General features: G+C 32.9%; 1 protein-coding gene across 1 annotated transcript; it reads left to right on the plus strand.

The window, feature by feature from the left end:
- Positions 1-474: 474 nt before the first annotated feature.
- Positions 475-22158, plus strand: LOC107487621 (methylsterol monooxygenase 1-1-like). The gene is made up of 5 exons (XM_016108291.3): positions 475-1028; positions 20339-20664; positions 21270-21417; positions 21520-21552; positions 21700-22158. The coding sequence occupies exons 1-5, from the start codon at positions 696-698 to the stop codon at positions 21730-21732; spliced, it is 873 nt and encodes a 290-aa protein (XP_015963777.1). The 5' UTR covers positions 475-695; the 3' UTR covers positions 21733-22158.
- The last annotated feature ends 11 nt before the right edge of the window (positions 22159-22169 follow it).

The following is a 22169-nucleotide window of genomic DNA, read 5'->3' on the forward strand; positions in this document are numbered from 1 at the left end:
TTTCTTTTATTATTTATTTTAACCTCTCGTTCATAGTTATTAATTATTTTTAAGCAGAGTCCTTTTGTTATAAACATTGCAGTTACATGTTTCATTACAACCAACATTATTTATCACAATTGTTTATTTATTTCTGTAATCCCTTCACAAGTAACTTTTCTTCGTTTAGTTGCAAAAGCTAGTTTTGGCATTCTTAATAAGTTCCGGATCAAATTTCTTTATTAGAAAAATGATATCTGCTTTCCTAATTGAGATTTTTTATACAAGCTAAATGTGAATTCGACACCCGCGTTGAAATTATCGAGAATCAAGCGAAACAATCCCATAAACCATCGTTCTAGAACTAGAAGGATCGATACGCATGCGCATGTAAGTGCAAATAAAATCCATATCTGTATTGACCGTACGAAAATAAATATATATCGTACGATAAAATTGACCTACCAAAAAACACGAACCAAACAACCAAAGACAACCAAGACCATTACTTTTGGCCAGAACAGCACAAAAATGAACCCTTCATGAGAGTCTCCTCCAGTTCCCTCCTCCTCTTGTTACGTCTCTTGCTATATTTATCCATTTATCAATCAATTTTCTCTGTCTGTGTGTCAAGTGTACGATAACCCTTTCCTCCACACCAATACACACTATACACTTATCCTCGTTCTCGATCTCCGATAGCCTCCGCCGCCACGATGTTGCCCTATGCAACCCTCTCGGAGGCAGAGGTTGCGATAGGTCGCAACCTCACAGCGGCGGAGACATTGTGGTTCAACTACACCGGCAAGATGCCGGACTTGATGGTGTATTGCCACACCATCGCGCTGCTGTTCTGCGTGTACTCACTTTCACCGCTGCCTGTGGTGCTCATTGAGCTGAAGCGCCTCAACCCCTTTGACTCCCACAAGATCCAACCCAAGGTTCGCTTGTCCTTCAAAGAGATGTTCAGGTGCTACAAGGATGTCATGTTCTTGTTCTTTTGCATCGTCGGTCCTCTCCAATTCATCTCTTACCCTTTGTTCATCAAGGTACCAAATTGCTTATTATCCTAATAGTTTTTCTTTTCGTTTTTTCTTTCTTTACAATAATAGTTCACACTTTTAACTCTGTTCATCGTATATTTTATAAACTGAATGTTGATTAAAATAAAATTTATTTCCTTAAAAATTGTTAGAAAAAATCACTTATAAAGACTTTCTACTTATATATAAACTCATATCTTATTCTAAAGCAAAAGCATCAAAAACTTATATTTATATTTCCATATATATCTATTCTAGATACATATTATTAACAAAAAAGTATTTATATTTCCGTATATCTACTCTAGATATAATAAATATGCAAGTAATTTTTAAAATAAAATTATAACTATAGTAATACTAAATTTACAGTTATATTGCATCGCATATTTTAAAAAAAAAAGTATGATTATTTTATTAGATTATTGACATATTAGTATAAAATAGAGAATAATTATATAAATTTATTAATAAATAGGAAATACTAATTCCATAATTTTCTATATTATTTTATTAAAATGAAATTATTTCGATAATTATGATTACATCAGTTAAACTTCTAAATCAATAAATTAATAATTAAAGCAGTTCAAAAACCAATTCAATTATCTATTTGATTTTCAAAACCTAGTCCTCCCTTTCTTTTCACCCATGGTCCTAAAAATTATATCGGACCAACTGTAAATTGGCTCTCTTTGTAGTTTGGCTCAACATTTAAAACCATCGATCTCACTTAGCCTTTTTCTTGAAACGGCGCCGTTTTGCGCTTTAAGAAAAAAAAAAAAGAAAGCCTTTTTCTTTCCCTCGAGCAGGGTAGTAGTGTAGGTTCAACTTCTCCCCCACCGCCGCAAGGCTCTCACTTAGCGCCGCCATCCTTTGCGCTTATACACCACCATGTCTTCATCCGATCGTCCGCGGCTTCGCGCTTTGTCCTCATTCAATAATCGGTGCGTCCTCCTTGAGCTTGTCGTTAGTCACTGGTGTTCAACTGGTCAGCCACTCTTCTGCCGCCATCCGTCGTTCTCAGGCACAACCGTCCTGGTCTGGAAGTCGTGGTCGAAGTCTCCATCCGCTCTCATTCACCAAGCGCAACTTCTTTCTCAAGTTCTTTGTCTGCCGTCCGCTCTTCGTTTCCTCAGCCACGCTTCTGTTGTCGCCCGTCGTAGTCTCCGTCTCCGCCGTGATTCTGCTCCTCTGCTCTTGATCACTTGGTTCTTCGTTTTTTTTTTGTTCAAAAATCACTTTGAATGATTATTGATTAATTCTGCCCATTGTTGTTGTGCTCATTCTTTTCTGCTCACTGCTAGTGCTCGTTCTTCTTTTTTCTTTTCGTTCAGAAACCACTTTAAATGATTATTGATTAGCTTTGTTTACTGCTGCTGTGTTCGTTCTTCTCTGCTCGTTGCTAGTACTCTGTTTTTATTACTGTTGTGCTTTTTTTGTGTGTGCTGTGTTGTGCCTTTTTTTTTTTTCAAAACCTTGTTAAAATTATGATAGTGTATAACTTAGTTAAAATAGGGTGTTAATCTTTAATGAAAGCGATATGCTGACCATATCATTGGATTTGGGTTTGGGTTTGGGAGATGCAGCAGAGACTTGTTTCCCCATATTTTTGCGAAAGCGACTACTCACATACATCATAGAGATGATAACTTACCACCTTTACGCACTTACGCTCCCAAAATAATGAGAATTTTTTTTCCCACAATAGATATTAAAACTACGATATGAGGTGACTAGAGGAGGCGAAAGAGATATGATGCACTTTGAGCTCAAATGAGACATGTAAAGCACTAACTTGTGAATTTAATAAAATTTATTGATTTAGAAGTTTAACTGATGTAATCATAATTATCGAAATAATTTCATTTTAATAAAATAATATAGAAAATTATGAATAAACATATGAAAACTTAAATATATTTTAATATAAATCTTAAAAATACACTAATTAAAAGTACAATACTAAATAGTAAAAAAGCTCTCATAATCCCATGTAAACAAGGTTTTGAAAATTAGATTGAATATTAAACCATTGAAACAACCGATTAAGAGATTTAGAGATTCAATTTATTTAATTGGAGTTTAACTAAATTATACTAAAATAAATAATATATTTAATATTTATATTCCAATTATAGAATAAATTAAACAAAGAATAATAATAAAAAATAATACTTTTTAATGAATATTAATATCATTACAAGTATTCCGTCAAAAAAATATTATTACAAATAATAATAATAATAATAATAATAATAATAATAATAATTTTTGGAGAATACATAACAATTAATAATATAATATTATAAATTAATAATTTTTTATTTTTTAAAGTTATTTTTTTTTTGGCAAGGAATATATATTGGTTCCTCGATATTGATGTTTAAAATAATATTTTTTATTTTGTCTTAAAAAAACAAAGTGATAAAATGTTTAATAAAATGAATTTACCACTAAATTGTAAATCTTAAACTTTGAATTCTAATTAAAAAGAAAAGTTGTCCCAATGCCATACGCGAGTACAAGCCAATCAATAAGAAAACAAAGATGATAAGTGGAACCACCTTCCTCCAAAGTTAGATATTCTAGTTTCTGGAGTTCTAGTTTTGGAAGTTAAAGAACGAAAAGGAAGATGAAATGTGCTGAGAAATTTTTTTTTTTTTTGAAAGAAAAGAAGTTTAACACAAAAAAATGGAACATAAGAAGATAATAAACAGAAGTAATTTATAACAAATAAATAAAATAACCAACACAAAGAATACTAATAATTATTTTTTTGTCATTTTTGGTATTGTCATCTATAATAAAAAGATTTACACCTAGCTACTCCTTATAGTTCAGAAAAGATAGGTTGATAATCTCGTCAACCCCTTTTTTTTTATTCTAAAAAATCCTTCTATTCCTTTTCAATCAAATGTTTCAGATAATCGCACAAAACTATACTATCCATCTCTTGCGCTCCTCCTTATTAATTGATATCTCAGTCTAACTTTAAAAATGTTCTTTTAATGTCCCTAGGCACGACCATTACCTTCCAATAAATGATATCCATGCACACCGAACCTGCCAAGAAAAATCACAACTAAGAAATAAGTAGGGACCATATTCAACACCTTTGTTACATAACATGCATACAACATCTTCCTAGTTAACAACCCCAAACCGACTCAGCCCTCTTTCATATTGACCCTGCCAGTTAAGCGAACCAGACAAATAGCTCAACTTTTGGTAGAACTAGACTTTTCCAAATTGTCCTAGTAAAGCTGTAACTTGTTATATCCTCTAGAATTATTTTCGCCTACAACAACTGCACAAAAGAGTTAGTAGAAAATACACATTGTTTATCAAATTTTCACACAACGCTATCCTCTCTATCATATGCAAGTTTGAACAGCCTTAATGTTTCATGCAACTGGTTCACTATATCCAACTCCCATTGGAATAGCTCTCACCTCCATTAGAAATTTCATATATACTCTAACCCATCCCAAAACCCGCAATCCCCTATAACGGATCTTCTTTGGTTTGAAATTGAGAAAAGTCTCGAAAACTAATCTTTCAGAGAACCACCACGTAGCCAGACATCCACCCAAAATCAAGTTCCTCTCCCATTACCCACCTCCATAGACAACCCAGTAATTATCTTCTGTCTTACTTGTTGATCCTTGAATTGTATCTGACAAATATCCTTCTATGAGCCTCCCGGACAGGTAATACCTGGGAGGACAGTAACACATTTGCGTTCGGTTATTACAAGAGCAAATCACCTTCTTCTACAATGGACACTTCTCCTTTGAAAAATGCCACCACCACTTAAATAGAAGAGCTATGTTACGCACCATGGCATCCCCAACACCCAACCACCAAACTTTTCGGGAGCTTGCACCACCTTCCATCTAACCAAGGCCATACATTTCCTTCCATCCTCTTTACTGCATAAAAATATTCTCTGCAAGAAAATCAGTTTCTCTACAATAGCCTTCGCCATCTTATATAAACTCAAATAATATACAGGGAGGCTATTCAAATAGATTTGATGAGCACCAACTTTCGGCTTTATTGAGAACCTTGGCATTCCAGATGCTAAGCTTTTCCTCCACTTTGTCTATAATTGGCTCCCAAGTCTTAACTAATCTCGGGTTAGTTCCTAACAAGATTCCCAGGTATTTAACTGGAAGAGAGGCTTCCTTATAGCCCAGCACGCTACACATACGCAGTACCCACTGCTTGTCACAATTAATTGGAATCAAGCTTATTTATCAAAATTAATACTTAATCCTGACATCAATTCAAAACAATGAACAATCCTTCTGTAATTCTTAATGGTCTCTTCCTCTGGAGGGCAAAACAAAATAGTATCATCCTCAAACTGAAGATGCAACAACTCAGTATGATCTCTACCAACCAGTAGCGGAGATATGCGACCGTTTCTAACCACCTCCCCAAACATCCTATGTAGAACATCGACGACAAGTACAAACAAAAATGGAGAAAGTGGATCACCTTGTCGCAGGCCCCTTTCCATCTTAAACAGCTTAGATGGCAAACTGTTTATCAATACTGACATAGAACATATACTGACACACTCCATAACCCACCCCTCTATCTTCGTCTAAAACTCATCTTTTGTAACACAAGGTCCACAAATCTCCACTTGACTCTATCATATGCTTCCTAGAAGTCTAACTTTATGATCACTACTTCCTTCTTTCTCAATTTAATCCACTAAATAGTTTCGTACGTAATAAGACCCCTATCATGAATCTTCTTCCCTTAAACAAAAGCATTATGTGTCTCACTTACTAGCCCTGGCATTACTGCTCGTATTCTCCTAACCAGCGTCTTCGAAATGACTTTATACACACACCCCACCATGCTAATTGGTCTAAGGTCTTTGATTTCCTTTGCACCTGTAAACTTTGGTGCCAACGCCACCCAAGTGACATTAGCATCCACTAGTAGCCTAGAAGGCATGAAAAAGCCCAATACTGGAGCCTTAGATGATTCACAATCCCACACTACCTCTCTAACCTCCTTAGGAGTCGGTTGCAACTCCAAAGCCAAAGCATCATCTTCACCGATCATTTCCACCAGATCGTCTTTGAACCCCACCAAAGGAGACTCCTCCTAATGATATAAGTCCTTATAAAGGTCCCTAATCGCAATCTTAATCCTAGCTTGATTCCTTATCAACCTTCCATTAATAACTAGCGCATCAATCCTATTGTTTCTCCTTCTCGCAGAAGCTAAGTTGTGGAAGCACCTCGTGTTTTTATCTATGTCGCTCTCATGTCTGGAGCGCAACATCTACTTCCAATGTAGTTCTTTCCCCACATACAATTTCTCATAGCAAACAACAAGCGCCCTCCTTCTTACCTCCACCGTTCCATAATAAATCTCATCACCCACCATGTCATCAATCTTCTTAATCTCTTTCTCAAACTTCATAATTTTCTTGTCCATGCCACCAAAGTTGTCTTTATGCCATTTTCCCAGAGAAACTGTCAAAGCCTTCAATTTATCTGTGAATTGCACCTCTTTTAGTCCTCTCCACTCCTCCTTGACCATCCTCAAGAAACCTTCATGTGTAAACTACGAGTCAAGACTTCAGAACGGCCTCGGTTCGTCTCTAGGCCTCTTATCTTCCACTATAACAGGACACTAATCTGACAAACCCCTTGGACCAACTCATAAGTAAATCTTTGGAAACTCTTCGAGCAATTCCAAGCTAACCGGAGCCCTATCAATAGGACTACAAGATCGACCTCTGAACCATGTAAACTTGCGGTCAATAATTGGCACGTCCACCAAACCCATGTCGTGTATCCAATTCTTGAAATCTTCCACCAACAAGGATAAGCTATCAGTGCCTTGTCTTTCTTCCACCTGTACAATCTCATTAAAGTCTCCCATGAAACAATAGGGAACATGACATAAACCAGCTATGTAACTCAACTCCTCCCACACAACAAGCTTCTCATCTCTAACATGTGCACCATAAACCAAAATAAAAGCACAATTAAAGTTATTCTTTAACAATACCCCTTCAACACACAACCATCTCTCACCTTTATAACAATTTGCATTTTAAAAGACTCATCATCCCATATTAACAACAACCCACCAGATGCACCATCAGACATAACATAGTCCCACCCTGCACAGCCATTCCCCCAAATTTTTAAAACATCAAACTTAGTCACTATCTGCTTTTTAGTCTCCACCAAACCTAACATGTTCAATCTATATTTCCTCTTCAAGTCTTTTACCATCCTCAGCTTTCTGTCACCCATCAACCCCCTAACATTTCAAGAACTAAAATTCATTTTAAAAATTATTGTAGACCTTTTTATGAGTTTTGGGCCTACTCCGTCTAGCTTTTGCCTTCTGTTTTGTCAATCTTCCTTTCTGAGAATTTCTTCATTCTGTTATTGGAGAATAGCTATAATGCCATCTTCTTCATTATATAGCACTGCTCCTAACTCTCTTGCTAAATCCCAGGTCCTTTTGTTTTCTATTGGTTGTTCATCCAACCTTGAACACTCATTGTCACTAGCCTCATCATCGTATGCATGTGTTGTTTCCCCTAAAATGTTCTCGTCATCACCGTAGCCATCTCAATCATTAAGCATCAGTAAATTTCTATCCCTAATTGCTTTAATTCCCAGGCCTGTATAAACAATTTCTTGATTAACTCTGTCACTGTGTTTAGAATCTTCACCATTACCGTGTCTGTCGTTAGCCTCGTCTTCCCCACCCTCATCCCCTTGTAGCCCATGAGCCCTTCCATCATGTTTTACTATTCTGCAACCCTTGGCCTCCAACGCACGTCTCCAGCTTCCAACCTCCTTATCCCCGCCATCATCGACCAACTCCAACACACCAACAAAGGAATGTGGACCTGCTTCTAGCTGGAGCAACTGCCGTGTCAACATTCCCTCACCACCGTGGTCAATTCTGCCTCATCCACTCCGATTTGCTCCTACACCCTTTGCCAAACCACCACCCCCAACTTGTCAAATAGCCGCTGCGAAGCTTCTTTACCATCGACCGCTATACATTCTTCTCCAGGTCGTGTTCTTGCTTCTCCCAAAGTTGAGCCAGTGCCCCTAAGTCATAAGAGTCCTTAGGCGTTGTGGTATCAGAGGCAGTCCTGCTTCTTCTCAGCTGGACCTTACAAGCCCGACCCACTCGCTTCAAACCCGGTCTAGGACAAGCATCCGCAACGCCAACCTGCTTAGTGGCTATGGAGCTGGGCCCTCATGGCTCAAAACATTCTTACAGCATCTAATTCCATTGGTGGGCTTTACATTAAGTTCATACATTTTATTCCTTATATCCTCCCTATCCAGCCCATTAGATTTACAACAATAATCCTAGAGAATAGTAAGCTCAGAATCCACTTCATTACTCACTTCATATCCCACAAAATCTTCCATGCCTTCAATATCACCATAATTTGGTTGATACGTTACCAATTTCTTTTGATTGAAACTTAAATATTCATAAATCCACTCATTCAAAATTATTTCTGAATTTACCAATCTAGTCTCTTATTCAACCTCCTCCCGCAACACCTCCATTACCACTTCTGATTCCTGGTCTTTATAGTCTGTCGAATGTGTTGGCCTTTTTGATCATAGAGCTACATCATCACAAACCCTTGTAGATATGTTCTTATGGTGTTCACATATTATAGTATCATCCCCCACATTTTTCAAATTACAATTCACTCCATATGTTTCGCGTCCCACCTCTTTTACTAAAACGTCGAAGCCACTTGTGCCTATTGTGGTATGGACCCATTCATTGATCACTTCCATCCATCACACAGGTATCAATTTGCTCATGGTTGGCACTAAAGGAGATGTACGATCCTGTCACTTTATCACACCCAACCATCTCATCCCATTGGCTTCCTATTATCCTGAAAGTAACCACAAATCATGTATGTAACAGAACCCCAAATCATTCTAACCACACTCTTCGAGTTTCACTTCTCTCCGACTCGTCCCACCTCCATACACTATGAAACAACTATAGTAGGCTATTCATTTTGAATGTGTAAGTCTCTTCAGCATTCAACAGACTGTCAAAGGTCAACAAAGCTTTATATGCTCCCATTTTGCGCAACTGAACCTGAATAACTTAAGAAAATTTCTTCCCAACCAATTCCTTCAATGACCTAAAGTAAATAGCCGTTGTCGTTCCACCTACTAGGCTTTTCTACAACCAGTCCAAGTTTTCTTTCACCACAACCACTTTTACCTTCTTCGTCCATCCATTCCTATCTGAATCTTGGACCATTTTCTCCTTCATCAAATCTTTAGTGCAGATAGCTGAGATTTTCTGGGTCTCTTCTCTTTTCTGTGAGAGCTGACGAGCCATAGCCGTTCGATTGTCACCTCGCGACTGTATCTTGTTCTTGTCCTTCACATTGGATATTCTCTTGTATTTAGCTTCCCCCATGAAGACAACCTTACCTCTCAGTCTCATACGATTCATCTCTGTTATAGCCTTCAAGGCCCCTCCTTTCATAGTGTACCGTATGGATGTAAAAATGTATATACTACCATTTTTGTTTTCTTAATAAGTATATATCATTTATACGTCTAGTCCAACTAAACAGCTGAAACAATTCTCTTTTTGATATGTCTTCTGTGAGATTATTCACGAAAATTGAGAAGGACTCGTTCTCTAATCGTCCATACTCTTTTCGGTTCCAAACTCTAGGATCCTTGACTTGACCTCTCATTCTACCCCTTACTATGTTGAGATATTTAGATTCAAATTTCTCTTTATTTTTTATTTTTTTTTCACTTTCCAACATATTTTTGGAGATTTAATAAAACACGAAAGGTCCCGATTATGTTCGACCGATTGATTTTTGGCCGATTTTTCGGTTATGAAACGGTATTCAATTCCAGCGGTTCTTCTAGCTAACTGAGATAGACTCTCCACGGGTTCCCTGTTTGACGGGTTCAACCAACCGATTCAAACTGATTTTCAGAATCTTGGTGGGAGATGCCTCCTTTCCAAGGTTTTCAAAATCGAATCGATGATCAAACCAATAGAGATAGAGGTTCAAAGGTTCGTTCAACTGAAGTTCAAGTAGGATTAAACTACATATAATAAAATAATAAATTTATGTGTAAAATATATAATTCCTTTGAAAAATGTTTTTTTTGTGTGTATTTTATTATTTTAAACCAGTTAACTATTAAAAATCAGACCGATTTTACTTGTTAACCGATTGTTTAACGAATTTCCCCTTTTCAGGCCAGTTCATTGCTGACCTTTTTCACTTTGAACTGGATCGCTTTGGTGGCTAATTCTTGGTTAACTCAATCGAAATCAGCTAGTTGAATTCGATTCTCGAAACACTTATGCTTTCTTAAACCTCAATTTTTTCGCCTTCACTTCAATTTCCATTTTATAGGAGAATATTATATTCCATCTCAATTTCTCGCATCTCCATAAATTTCTATGGAAATTTTTAGTTTCTGTATTTGCACAGATATTTTTAACAAAGATGATTTTTTAAAAATTCTAAAAAGGTACAATTCATTAATATGATATATAAATATATCTTGTCCAAATGCAACAAATTAATTAAAGTTTAATATTATTTTTGATAATTTAAGTCTTAACACACACAGAGAAAAGTTATTACATAACTTTTTTTTTTTAAAATATCATTCATTATATATAATCTTTAATTAAAAAACTTTATGTAATTTTCAAGATTTTTACCTAAGACCTTCTAACTAAGTTATAAATCACTTACTATTTTAACTAATTTTACTTTTCTTATTTTTACACACATTTCATATGTAAAAGAGTGAATCCATAGGATATAATAGTATATGTAACAAAGATATAGAAAGAGTAGACACATAACTTTCTTTTTTAAACATTACAAGAAAATCGTCCATTATTGTCAGATTGATTTTACATACTAATATGATAAAAAATAATATTTTGTTAAATTTACCGTTAGATTTTATCTATTTCCAAAGAAAATTTAGATAAAAACATATTATCATCAGATTTTTCAATTCTAACAGTAATACTGTTAAATTACCGTCGAATAACTCCAATGCAAAATGGATGAATTTTTTATGAATTTATGTTATCACAACCGTCGGATTTTTTCTGCTATAAATTCAACAACAATTCATGGATGACAATTATTATTTAAAATAAATAAAAATTGTTACCATTGGATTAGTTGAATAGTAAATTCGACGGTAATATAAAATTATTTTTTAAAATTTTTTAAAATTTAAAAATATAATATAAATTCATAATCCTATAATGAGAATATATTTCTAAATAACAATTAAATAAAACAAAAACTCAATAGTATTTTTTGTTAAATTAATAAATTATAATATCAATAATACAAATAAAAGTTTCAATAATTCAAAATAAAGCGTACAAAATGAAAAAAATGTCAACTCAAACAAAAGATGCACTAAACAATAAAACAAAAAGGTCCTGTGGATTCATATAGTCGTTAGCATCGTCCCTGTCAGAGTTGCTGCTATAGGGATAAAAACTAAATAACGATCAAAAGTGTTAATTCTTGGTACATTATGAAATATTGTAACGCGTATATAGCATTTTGCCACCTTAAAGATTTCGATTTTGACATAATGATACCCAAAATATAGTAATGACAAAATGACCCATAAGAAAGTACTAATTTATCCTTCTTTTCTCTTATAAAATTACTAATTTAATCTTTTTCTCTCTTTCTCTCTCCACCATTATTTACCATTATTCCCGTTACCTTTCATCACCTTAGCCTTATCCCAAGTCCCTATCACCATACCTTATCCCCAATAACTCAACCTTATCATCACTTCCATCTCTACTTCTACTATCACCACAACCTTAATCTCCATTGTCTCAACCTTATTGTAATTATTATCATCATTCTCCTTCTCTTCCTTTCTCTAGCTCTTTCATGACATTTATTTATCCATACCACCTTCATCATTCTTTCTCTCTCAAACTTTCAATTTATTTCTTATTTACAGTTTATATTTTTTTATCTATCATTATTGTTAATAATAATTTTAAGTGTATGGCGATGATAAAGGAGTTAGGATTGAACATTTCGCAGTAAAAATTTGGGTGGTGGTAACGGGCGAAGGGTAATGACAAGTAAGGAGCAATGATGATGATACCAGTGAGTGAGTGAATGAGTGATAACAGGATAGGGTAGGAGTAAAGGGATTGGATGGGTTAAAGGAATGAGGTAGGGTGGAGTTATTGGTGAGATGCTAGTGGGTAAGGGTGATAGGATGAGGTGGTGGAAGAAGAATGGGATGGGACAAAGGAATGATGAAGTAATTAAGTTAGGAGTGATGGTGGTGATGATGATGTTGATGATTCTAGTAAGGGTAGCGGTGATGGTGGTGATGATGATGTTGATGATTCTAGTAAGGGTAGGGGTGGTGATGGTAGTGGCTGAGGCAGAGTGGCAGATTGGGATAACGACGAAAGAATGGGATGGGGTAAAAAAATGGAATAGGATGGGGACATTATGGTAGTAACGATGATGATGATGCTAGAGGGTATATTAGTAACTTCATTAAAATTTAACTGTTCACCAGATAAATTAACTATTGACAAAACCTTTGGATCATTTTATTAAACAAAATATATTTTTTTTAGAGTAATTATCTAAATCAGTCCTTTAAAATTTGATATTTTAGTCCCTAGGTTTCAAATTAAAATACACAAAACGCTCCTTAATATTTACTTTCCATTAGAGAATATAATTCTTCTCCATTAGTCACTATCGGTGATAGCTGACATGGAACGTTAACTCACACATGTGGTTGTTAAGCGTCCACATGTTTAAACTGAATAAATCCATCCCAGGATGAAGTATAAAACAGTCTTCAAAGAGTTTAAAACACTTTAACATAATTCTTGAAAAAATTTTAAAATTCAAAAATAGTCATTTCAAATATGTTTATTTTTTTCAAAATAAACTTAGAAAAATATTCCTAAGTTAAAAAAAATTGGCATAATTGCTAACTATGGTAGCACAAATAGCTTCAACTACAAGCCTGTTTTATATAACATTACCACCTGTGAATTCTAAACCTTTTTAAGAAACATGAACAGAACACTTGAATTTGTCAAGACATTCCTTCTTCAAGTATTGCAAAGTATTAGAAGCTTTACATTTAGATTTTGTAAATGATCCACGTTAACCTTATGGTTGACCAAAACTAGAAAATTAGATTTCGGAGGTTACTTGGTTCGCATTGCATACACGTTTCAAAGTGTTGTATTCATAAGTATTTGCATAAATATTTTCAATTGTTTATGTGAAAAACTTTATGTTAAATTGGACTTTTCTCATCTCTTCAAACAAAAATATTTCATTCTCTTCTTCACTAAAAAATGATCGTAAAATATGATACCTACAAATTAAATTAAATCAATATCATGTATGATCAAAAATGAATATGTATTCATTTATTTTAAATTATTTAATTTGTTTTGAAAAATAGTGTCTTCTAAAATTAATTTATAATTTATTTAAAAAATACATAAACAAATTTGTATTATAAATGATCAAATTTGAGATATATGGATAACAAATTTTAGAAATTAAAATTTATTAATTTAGAAATATTTATATATAAATAATTCAAAGAGATTACTTTGGAATTTTAAAAATTTTTTAGAAACTATTTTGAGGTCTTATTTAAATTATTCGAGGTCTGTATTATACTTCACCTTAGGTATTGATTTGTCTAATTTACATACTTAACGTTTATGTGTGCGAATTAACGTTCTACGTTAGTAGTTATTGTCAATGACTAACAGAAAAGACGGTATTATCCAACAAAAATAAATATTGAGAATTATTTTGTTTATTTAAATTCTTGGAGAGTAAAATGACCGATTTTAAAAATTGATTTAAATAATTACTTTATTTTTTGGAATTATTTTTATCATTATCATCTTTTAGGTATCATTTTATCAAAATCGATATCTTTTAAATGCCAATTGGAATAACAATTTCAATAACGATTTCAAACAAGCAAATATTCAATTAAATATCTAATTTTAATTGTTCTAACGCGTATCTTTTATTACTCTACAATTTCCAACAAACAAAGGGTCGACAAAGAGCCATTAAACATCCTTCTCTCACTTCTATTCTACAAATATATCCTAAAAAATTAAATCTAACATAAAGTACAACACTTATATATGATTATAGAAAACCTAATCTCAACTTCGAGCAACAAATAAGTAGCTGCATACTTTATCAAACCAAGAACTTAATTCCATTCGAAGTTAAAGAAAACATCACAATTATAATACCTATTCAATTAAGCAACAACAATTTATTATTTAGCAATGTGACCACAATGCTTAATCTAAAATATAAATAAATAATAAAAAATTAAAATATTGTGATATACATATAATAATTTATCTCCAATTTGTTAAGTAAAAAGTGCTTTAAGGATAAGGCATTTAATTCTGATGATCAAATATTGGGTTATACTACATGTTATAATTGCCCCAATTTATTAGAACTTAATTAACTTAAATTAACCTAATTTCAAACCTAAATTAACCAAAATAGCTTAATTAACCTTCTTGACCAAAATTAACCTAATTAACCTTATGAACCTAATTTTAAGATTAAATGAACCTAAATAACCTAATGAATTTTATTGACCTAAATTAATCTAATTTCAAAACTAAGTTAATTTAGTTAACCTTATTAACTTTAATTAACCTAATATCAAAATTAAAAATTATCCTAATGAACCTAAATAGACCTAATTTGAAAACTAAATTCATACAATTTTACCCTAAATTAACCTAATTAAAACCTAAATTTAAGAAAGTAAATTAAAATTAACCTAAAATAATTAAGAATGCATATAATCAAAAGATGGAGGAGAAGAGAAGATTCATCTATATAGGTTTTACGAAAGTAGAGAGAGACAAATTTTAGAGAGAGAAAAAGGGATAGGAATGCACTGGCAGAGATGAGGAGGGGGAGTCAAAGGAAAGACATGCAATGGCGGAGACAACGTGTAGAGGAGTCTGCAGTGGTTAAGGTATTTGAGGGAAGAGGATGACAAACTGAAATGAAGGAGAAGGGATCGTGACTGTAAATTTAGGATAAATTTACCGTCAGTTTTTTCGTTGAAAAATGATGTAAGTAAATTTTTAAAAAATAACTAAAAGATTGTATTTAGATTTGCGTCAGATCTAATCTTATGATATTAGTTTTACCAAAAGAATTTTGTTAGTATGACAGTCCCGTCAGAATATCTAACTGAAACACTGACACCATTTTAAAACATATTTTGCGCCAAATATACTGTCAAATTTACCATAAAATTTTATTATTCGACGCTAAATATTGCAGATTGTTCATTTTTTGTGTTACCGTTGAAAATTTCTATGAAAATTCCAACAATAATTGCAAGGGAAATAATACAATGATAAATCCAATGACTTTGAGTAGATTTATTACGGTGAAAATACCATTTATTATGTGTAATCCATAAATTTTTTTTTTTACTAGTTTCAAGTTTTGAATGTAAGATTTCTTATTTAAGTTATAAGCTACTTGCTATTTCCACTAATTCTAATTTTATTATTTTTATGTATATTTAATAAATAAAAAAGTGACACTATATATGTCTATATAGGGGTGGTTATGGTATTTTCAAAAGTATTGCTAAATTTAAAATAATATTTTTTTATTATTTAAGAAAGTTTTTTTAAAAGATGTTGGTAAAAAAAGTGTTTTTAAAATGTAAAAATATGACATTAATTTTAACAATACTTACATAGCTACTATAATAATAATAATAATAATAATAATAATAATAATAATAATAACCTAAATTAAAAACTATATTCTAAAAATAATTTAGACATTTTATATATTTTGAAAATTTTGGAAGATTGGGTAGGTATTTTCATTCAAATTCCCAACATGTCTAGGAAGAATTGTGCTCCCAATCTAGTCCTTGCAGATATTATTCTCCATTAAACTTTGAGTAAATTTTTATATTGGTCCTGAAATTCACATCATTCCCTAATTTGGTCCTTCATATTCCAATTTCATTATAGTAATCTATAGATCGAAATCTGGAGACCATTGTGGTCATTGATCCATTTACGATAATGAGTTAGAAATCGCAACGATGATGTAGCACTCCGTTACCATGCTGGATGCTGTAATGGCTAATTGATGTGACCATATTAGAATTTTGACCCAATTTGATTCTTCCTGTAACACCTTATCACACAGAGTTTTACGCCTAGGACATAAACCAGAGGTGACGAAGCGTTACGACCTCTAAAAATAAAAATACTAATGTAATATAATTGAAGGAAGTTGTAACTAAGAGTCTTGAAAGAGAAGTTAATAAAAAACAAAACAAAAAACGCATCACTCACGAAAGTTACACATACATGGATAAGAAAGTTTTGAAAGGAAGGTTTAAAACATATACATATGGATCAAAATTCCAAAATACAGATAACAAGCTCCGACTCGACCTACAAAGCAAAGGTCGGCTAGAATATATATACCAAAAATAAACCAACAGATAAATCTAAATCATGTTTCTCCAAATCCACCTCTAAAAGGAACAAGCATAAAATACAAGATGGAGAATGTGTATATATATATAAACATAAATAAAATACAACCCTAAGTCCCTAGAGTTTTTCGCTTCTACAGAGTCTCCAGAATGCTTAGTGAGGTACCTCCTGACCTGCATCTGAAAAGCAACAATATGTACGGAATGAGAACAGAAGGTTGTAAGCATGGCAAAGGTGCCTACATAGTTAATATAAAACGTCCCGAGAAAGCCAGAAGCAATTCTAGTACTCCGACACCCATAATTAAAGTTAAGAAAAATAAACTAAACTAGAAAGTAGGTAACTGTCTAAAGTTCTCAAGTCTTGAATCAATTTCTAACTTAACCCTTCACTTTCTACTTCCTCCAACCTTCAAAAACACTGGTGTACAGACAAGCAATACAAACAAAGCAAACATAAGTAGGATACAGATACAACAGGTAGCCAATATAGTAGGTAAGCATAATAATTACATAGGCAAGCCCAATTAATACACAATCAAACAAAACACACATATGTATATGATGTATGCCTGCCTTACGGGTAATAAACTCATGTGTCGGTTATATAGCCATACCCGACATGTTTGGTAGCTAATCCGGATACTATCTCTCTGTTGCACATTAATACCATTAGAGGAAATACGTGTCCTGTCACCATTAGAGGGATTATGTGCCATATCACCATTAGAGAGAATAGGTGCCCTGTCACACTTACAACCAAAGAAAAAAATACAAACACACTTATAATCAATCATCCTCAACGATGTCTCGTTCATCATATTCATTCAATTTCATAATCAAAATCAGTTTCATTATTTTTCTTCTTCATCTCTTTCCCGGAGCAAGTGGACAACACCACTGCCTCTTACTCGGGGTCATATGTCTCATTCATTTACAAATCATCATTTTCGCACTTCCTCAATCCCAATTCATTCTTTTCTAAATAAAGCAAAATTCAAAACATAATCCTTTTCTGAATAACTCAAAATCAAATTGTAAAATTCTTTAAAAAAAAGCATTCTAAGAAGCACTTCAAACGAAATCTCCAATTTTATAAAAAATTGGGCAGCATTTCTTCTAAAACTCGGATTCTGCCACCATTTTCGGTTCCAACCTAACCATTCTCAACCTTTCCAATGGGTTCAAAACCAAATCATTTCTCAATAAAACATAAATTTAGATTTTTCAACTATCAAATCATTTTGATATCTAACCATTTCAAAATCAAAATAATTCATTTTTCATATCTAAAATCATTCCCAACAATTCAAAATCACAACCACAACTCGACCCACAAAAAATCAATAAAATCCAAAGTTTATACCACCACTCTAGTAAATCACAATTTAATCCAACTTTAGCATAATCAATTAAAAGTCATAAATTATAGCCAGTTCAACCAATCAACTCCAATAGTAAACCATTATAAAATTGAATCACAAATCACATACCATATACACAATCAATCAAAATCATTCAATTCTTTAATACCCAGACTCAAAACACACAAAACTGATGAGGGGAGGAACTAGGTGAGAAATGTAAATTCCTAACCACTTTGTTCTGATAGAATTGAAAAGAATTCCAAAAAAATACGTGGTCGCTAACAGCTCGTCAATCAGAATTTCGAATTAGAAATTTTGGGAATTTGAATTCTTGGAAGAGGTTAGGGTTCATGTTTCATGCGCTCTCTCCCTTTCCTGCAACGTGCAACCCTCATGAAAAAGGGAGAGATGCTGAAAGCTTAATTTATATATTGGGCTTTGGTCCCGGTTTAAATGCAATTCAGTTGTTTGGCCTGACGACCTAATTTTAAATCAAAATCTTTAAAATTAGTATCAAAATTCGTATTTTAATTATTTCTAATTTATTAAACTATAAAATTTAATTTTTTAATTTTTTAATTAATAATTAATTTATTGATTAATTATTTATGAATTTCGCGTGTTTAACACTTCCTCTTTTATATAATGCTAATTCATTCTCCTATTTTTTCTTCTTCTTGAAGCTTTGTCTTCGTTTGTAATACCTGGAATAGAGGTTAATGTAAATGCAATGTTATTCCACCTTTGTTCCATTCAAGAGACTTTTCTACTAATAGTTTAGATATATATTATTTTTAAAAAAGATTAGGAACTAATATTTTTATTAATATTAGCTAATATTTTATTTTTAAATTATTAGAAATGAAAGGCAAAGCACATATTTAAAACAATTGGAGATCAAAATTACATAAATACAATATTCTTAAATTGTTTATAATTCGATCCTACCCTTAATCTATATAAACGCTATAGGCTATAGGGTTTTAAGAATTTTCCTGTAAAATCCTATACCCAGTCGTGGATTTTGATTGAATTAGCCTAAAACGGATTATACACATAGTAGGTAAGCAAATCTGTGAGTAGCTATAGTGGATTACGAAGAGATGCGTTAAGATAATTTTTTATGGCCTATATTTTCCTACTATAAATACCAATTAAATGTGATTGTGAAGTAGAGTCGCAAATATATAATGTCTGGCGAAGAGAATTCCTTAGCATTTTTGCACTACAACACAGAAAAAAAAAATAAACAAAAAGGTGTCAAATTTACTGACAAAGAATTTTTAAGTATCTTTATTCAATCGTCAAATAGTTTTTTAGATGTACAAACCTGAATATTGCAAAAATTTAGGATGTATGGAATTAAGCAGGTGAAGAAGTTATAAGATTCTGATTGTCGTTGTGTCAACTGGTGTGAAATATGATAAGTTTGTAATAGGATCTGATGAAAATATGTTGGTTGTTATCGAAAAAATTTTGAAAAGTAAACATGTTGAATTCATGCAACCTCCGTGTAGGAAACTACTAAAATATCCAAGAATATAATAGCTAAAGTGGTTCAGCTAGGTTGGTGATATTTCTGTTGGCCGTCTGATACATGCATCTATACAACCATTCTAATGCAGCTAAACTCCAACTATTTTTCTGTTGAACTACTCGAATATGATGTTTGCGTGATTCTGATATAGAAATTTCTCAAACACAAATCTTCTAAATCACTCAAATGAATAATCAATAGCTTGTCATCGCGGATTTATAACGCTACAAAGCAAAAACTGCGATAGCCTTTGGAAGTTTACCCCTTCATAAACTACGACTGTGCACGGCGGTTTAGCACACTGATTCCTTCAAAAATTGTGGCGGCTCACAGTGGATGATGCCCACATTTTCATCCTTGTAATCCGCAACAGAATAAGATGGTTTATACTGTTTCAAAGCTTTCACGTAATTCGCGATAGGATAAGGTAGTTTTAGCTTTAATAAAAAAATACACATAATTCACACCTGGGCATAGGATTTTATATGTAATTTTTTAAAATCCTGTAGACTATATAGATTTATATAGATTAGGGTTAAGATCGAGATGTCAATAGTTTAGGAATATTACATTTGTATAATTTTGATCTCCAATTTGTTTAAATAAATCATTTGCCTAGAAATTAAGACTTAGTATTTACGATTTAAAATTTGGTACTTAGAGTATAAAGTATTGAATAAATACAAACAAAAATTATTAAATTTTATTAATCGCGTAAAATTGCTCTTATTTATATAGTATAGGGTTAAACAGCTTACGTAATCCTTGATCATTGTGGTTTTGGTCTTTATACAGTTTGTTGGCATCAGGATGGAGCTGCCATTGCCATCTGTGTGGGAGGTGGTGGCGCAATTGGTGGTGTATTTCTTAATAGAGGACTACACGAACTATTGGTTGCACAGGTTCCTACACGTGAATAGGTGGGGTTACGAGAACATTCACAGGGTGCACCATGAGTACGAGGCTCCGATCGGCTACGCTGCACCGTATGCACATTGGGTGGAGATCCTTCTCCTTGGAGTTCCGACATTTCTTGGTCCGGCAATTGTCCCTTGTCACTTGATCACCTTCTGGTTGTGGATAGCATTGCGCCAACTTGAAGCTATTGACACACACAAAGGGTAAACTTAAACCCTGCTCTCTTGTTTTTTTATTTATCATTCGCTTTTCTTTGTTACTTCTATTTTTTGATGAATTTTGGTTGCCGCTTTTTTCACTATAAAATGAATTTTATAAATTTTGATGTGATGACGCATTTATTAATTGAAAAGCGGAGTGTTAGGGTCGGTAATTTTTATAATTTGTAGCCATCAATTAATCATTATTAGTATTTTTAATAGTGTGAGATTATATCTAATGGTATGGAATCACTCCTTTTTCTTTTACTAGTTAAGTGTTGGCCAAATTTTAATGACTTTCTCAATTGAAAATATTTGGAGATCAAAATTTCAAAACCAAAAATAGCTATAATTTGTTTTTATTTTTTATTTTTATTTATATTAAATTAATCACTATTAAAATAAATATATAATATTAAATATAATAATATATAATTATAATACTATTTATACGAAATTATAAATATTAAATTAAATAAGATAATTTAAAATTATTGGTAAAAGGCAATATAATCCAATCCTCCCGCTTTTTTACGCTTCAATTCCTCTTTCATGCCCTAAATGTGTTGTCACTAAGACATACACCAACCTTATTGCTTTATTTGTAGGTATGAGTTTCCTTGGGCGATCACAAAACTCATTCCATTTTATGGTGGTGCTGATCATCATGATTACCATCATTATGTTGGAGGACAAAGTCACAGCAATTTCGCTTCAGTTTTCACATACTGTGATTTTATTTATGGAACTGACAAGGTTATATCATGATTTGAAATATTTTATCCTACAAACATATCTGCTTGTCTTTTTCTACATGTGAAATTGATCTGCAAAAATTTTGTTTTCTTTATGCTACAGGGTTATCGTTATCAGAAGAAAATGCAGAAGAAGGTATAATTTTAAAGCTTTGATGATATTTAAGAAGTTAATTGCATCTTGTAGCTTCAGTTAGTGGCACTAATTTATTTAGGTATATAATCTGCAAAGAATAACAATTTTTTCCCTTTCACCTAATTGTTGCTTTGTGAATTGATTCAGTTGAAGGAAGGATCATACAAGAAATCCGACTAAAACGGAGAATACATCATCCTGTGGTTAGGGAGTGTAACATGTTTTGACTTTCGAAAACTAAAGATTTCAAGTATGTGGAAATATATATTTGGCAACAATGGTGGTACAATAGACCTCAAGCTTAAGGGTGGAGGTTAGAGAGATGCCCTTCACAAATTGTGAATTTGTGTTAGGAAAGGGGTGGGAGAGGAATTTCTTTTATTGTAATCTTTTGGGTTTAGATTGGAAAATGTTAAAACATGAAAGGGGAATTCGTCCCCCGGAATGTAATTCAAAAACTTTGCTGATGCCATATGTGTGAAGGTGAATTCTTCAATTGAGTAAAGCTTTTTTATTTTATTGTAAAGTAAGTTGATCAGCCAATATGCTGGTGACAAGTATGATAGGTTATATACTTTTGAGTAGGTTACACTTGTATAGTAAATTTTTTTTGGTAG

The sequence above is a fragment of the Arachis duranensis genome, chromosome 1 (genome assembly GCF_000817695.3).
Source record: "Arachis duranensis cultivar V14167 chromosome 1, aradu.V14167.gnm2.J7QH, whole genome shotgun sequence".
Classification (NCBI taxonomy): domain Eukaryota; kingdom Viridiplantae; phylum Streptophyta; class Magnoliopsida; order Fabales; family Fabaceae; genus Arachis; species Arachis duranensis.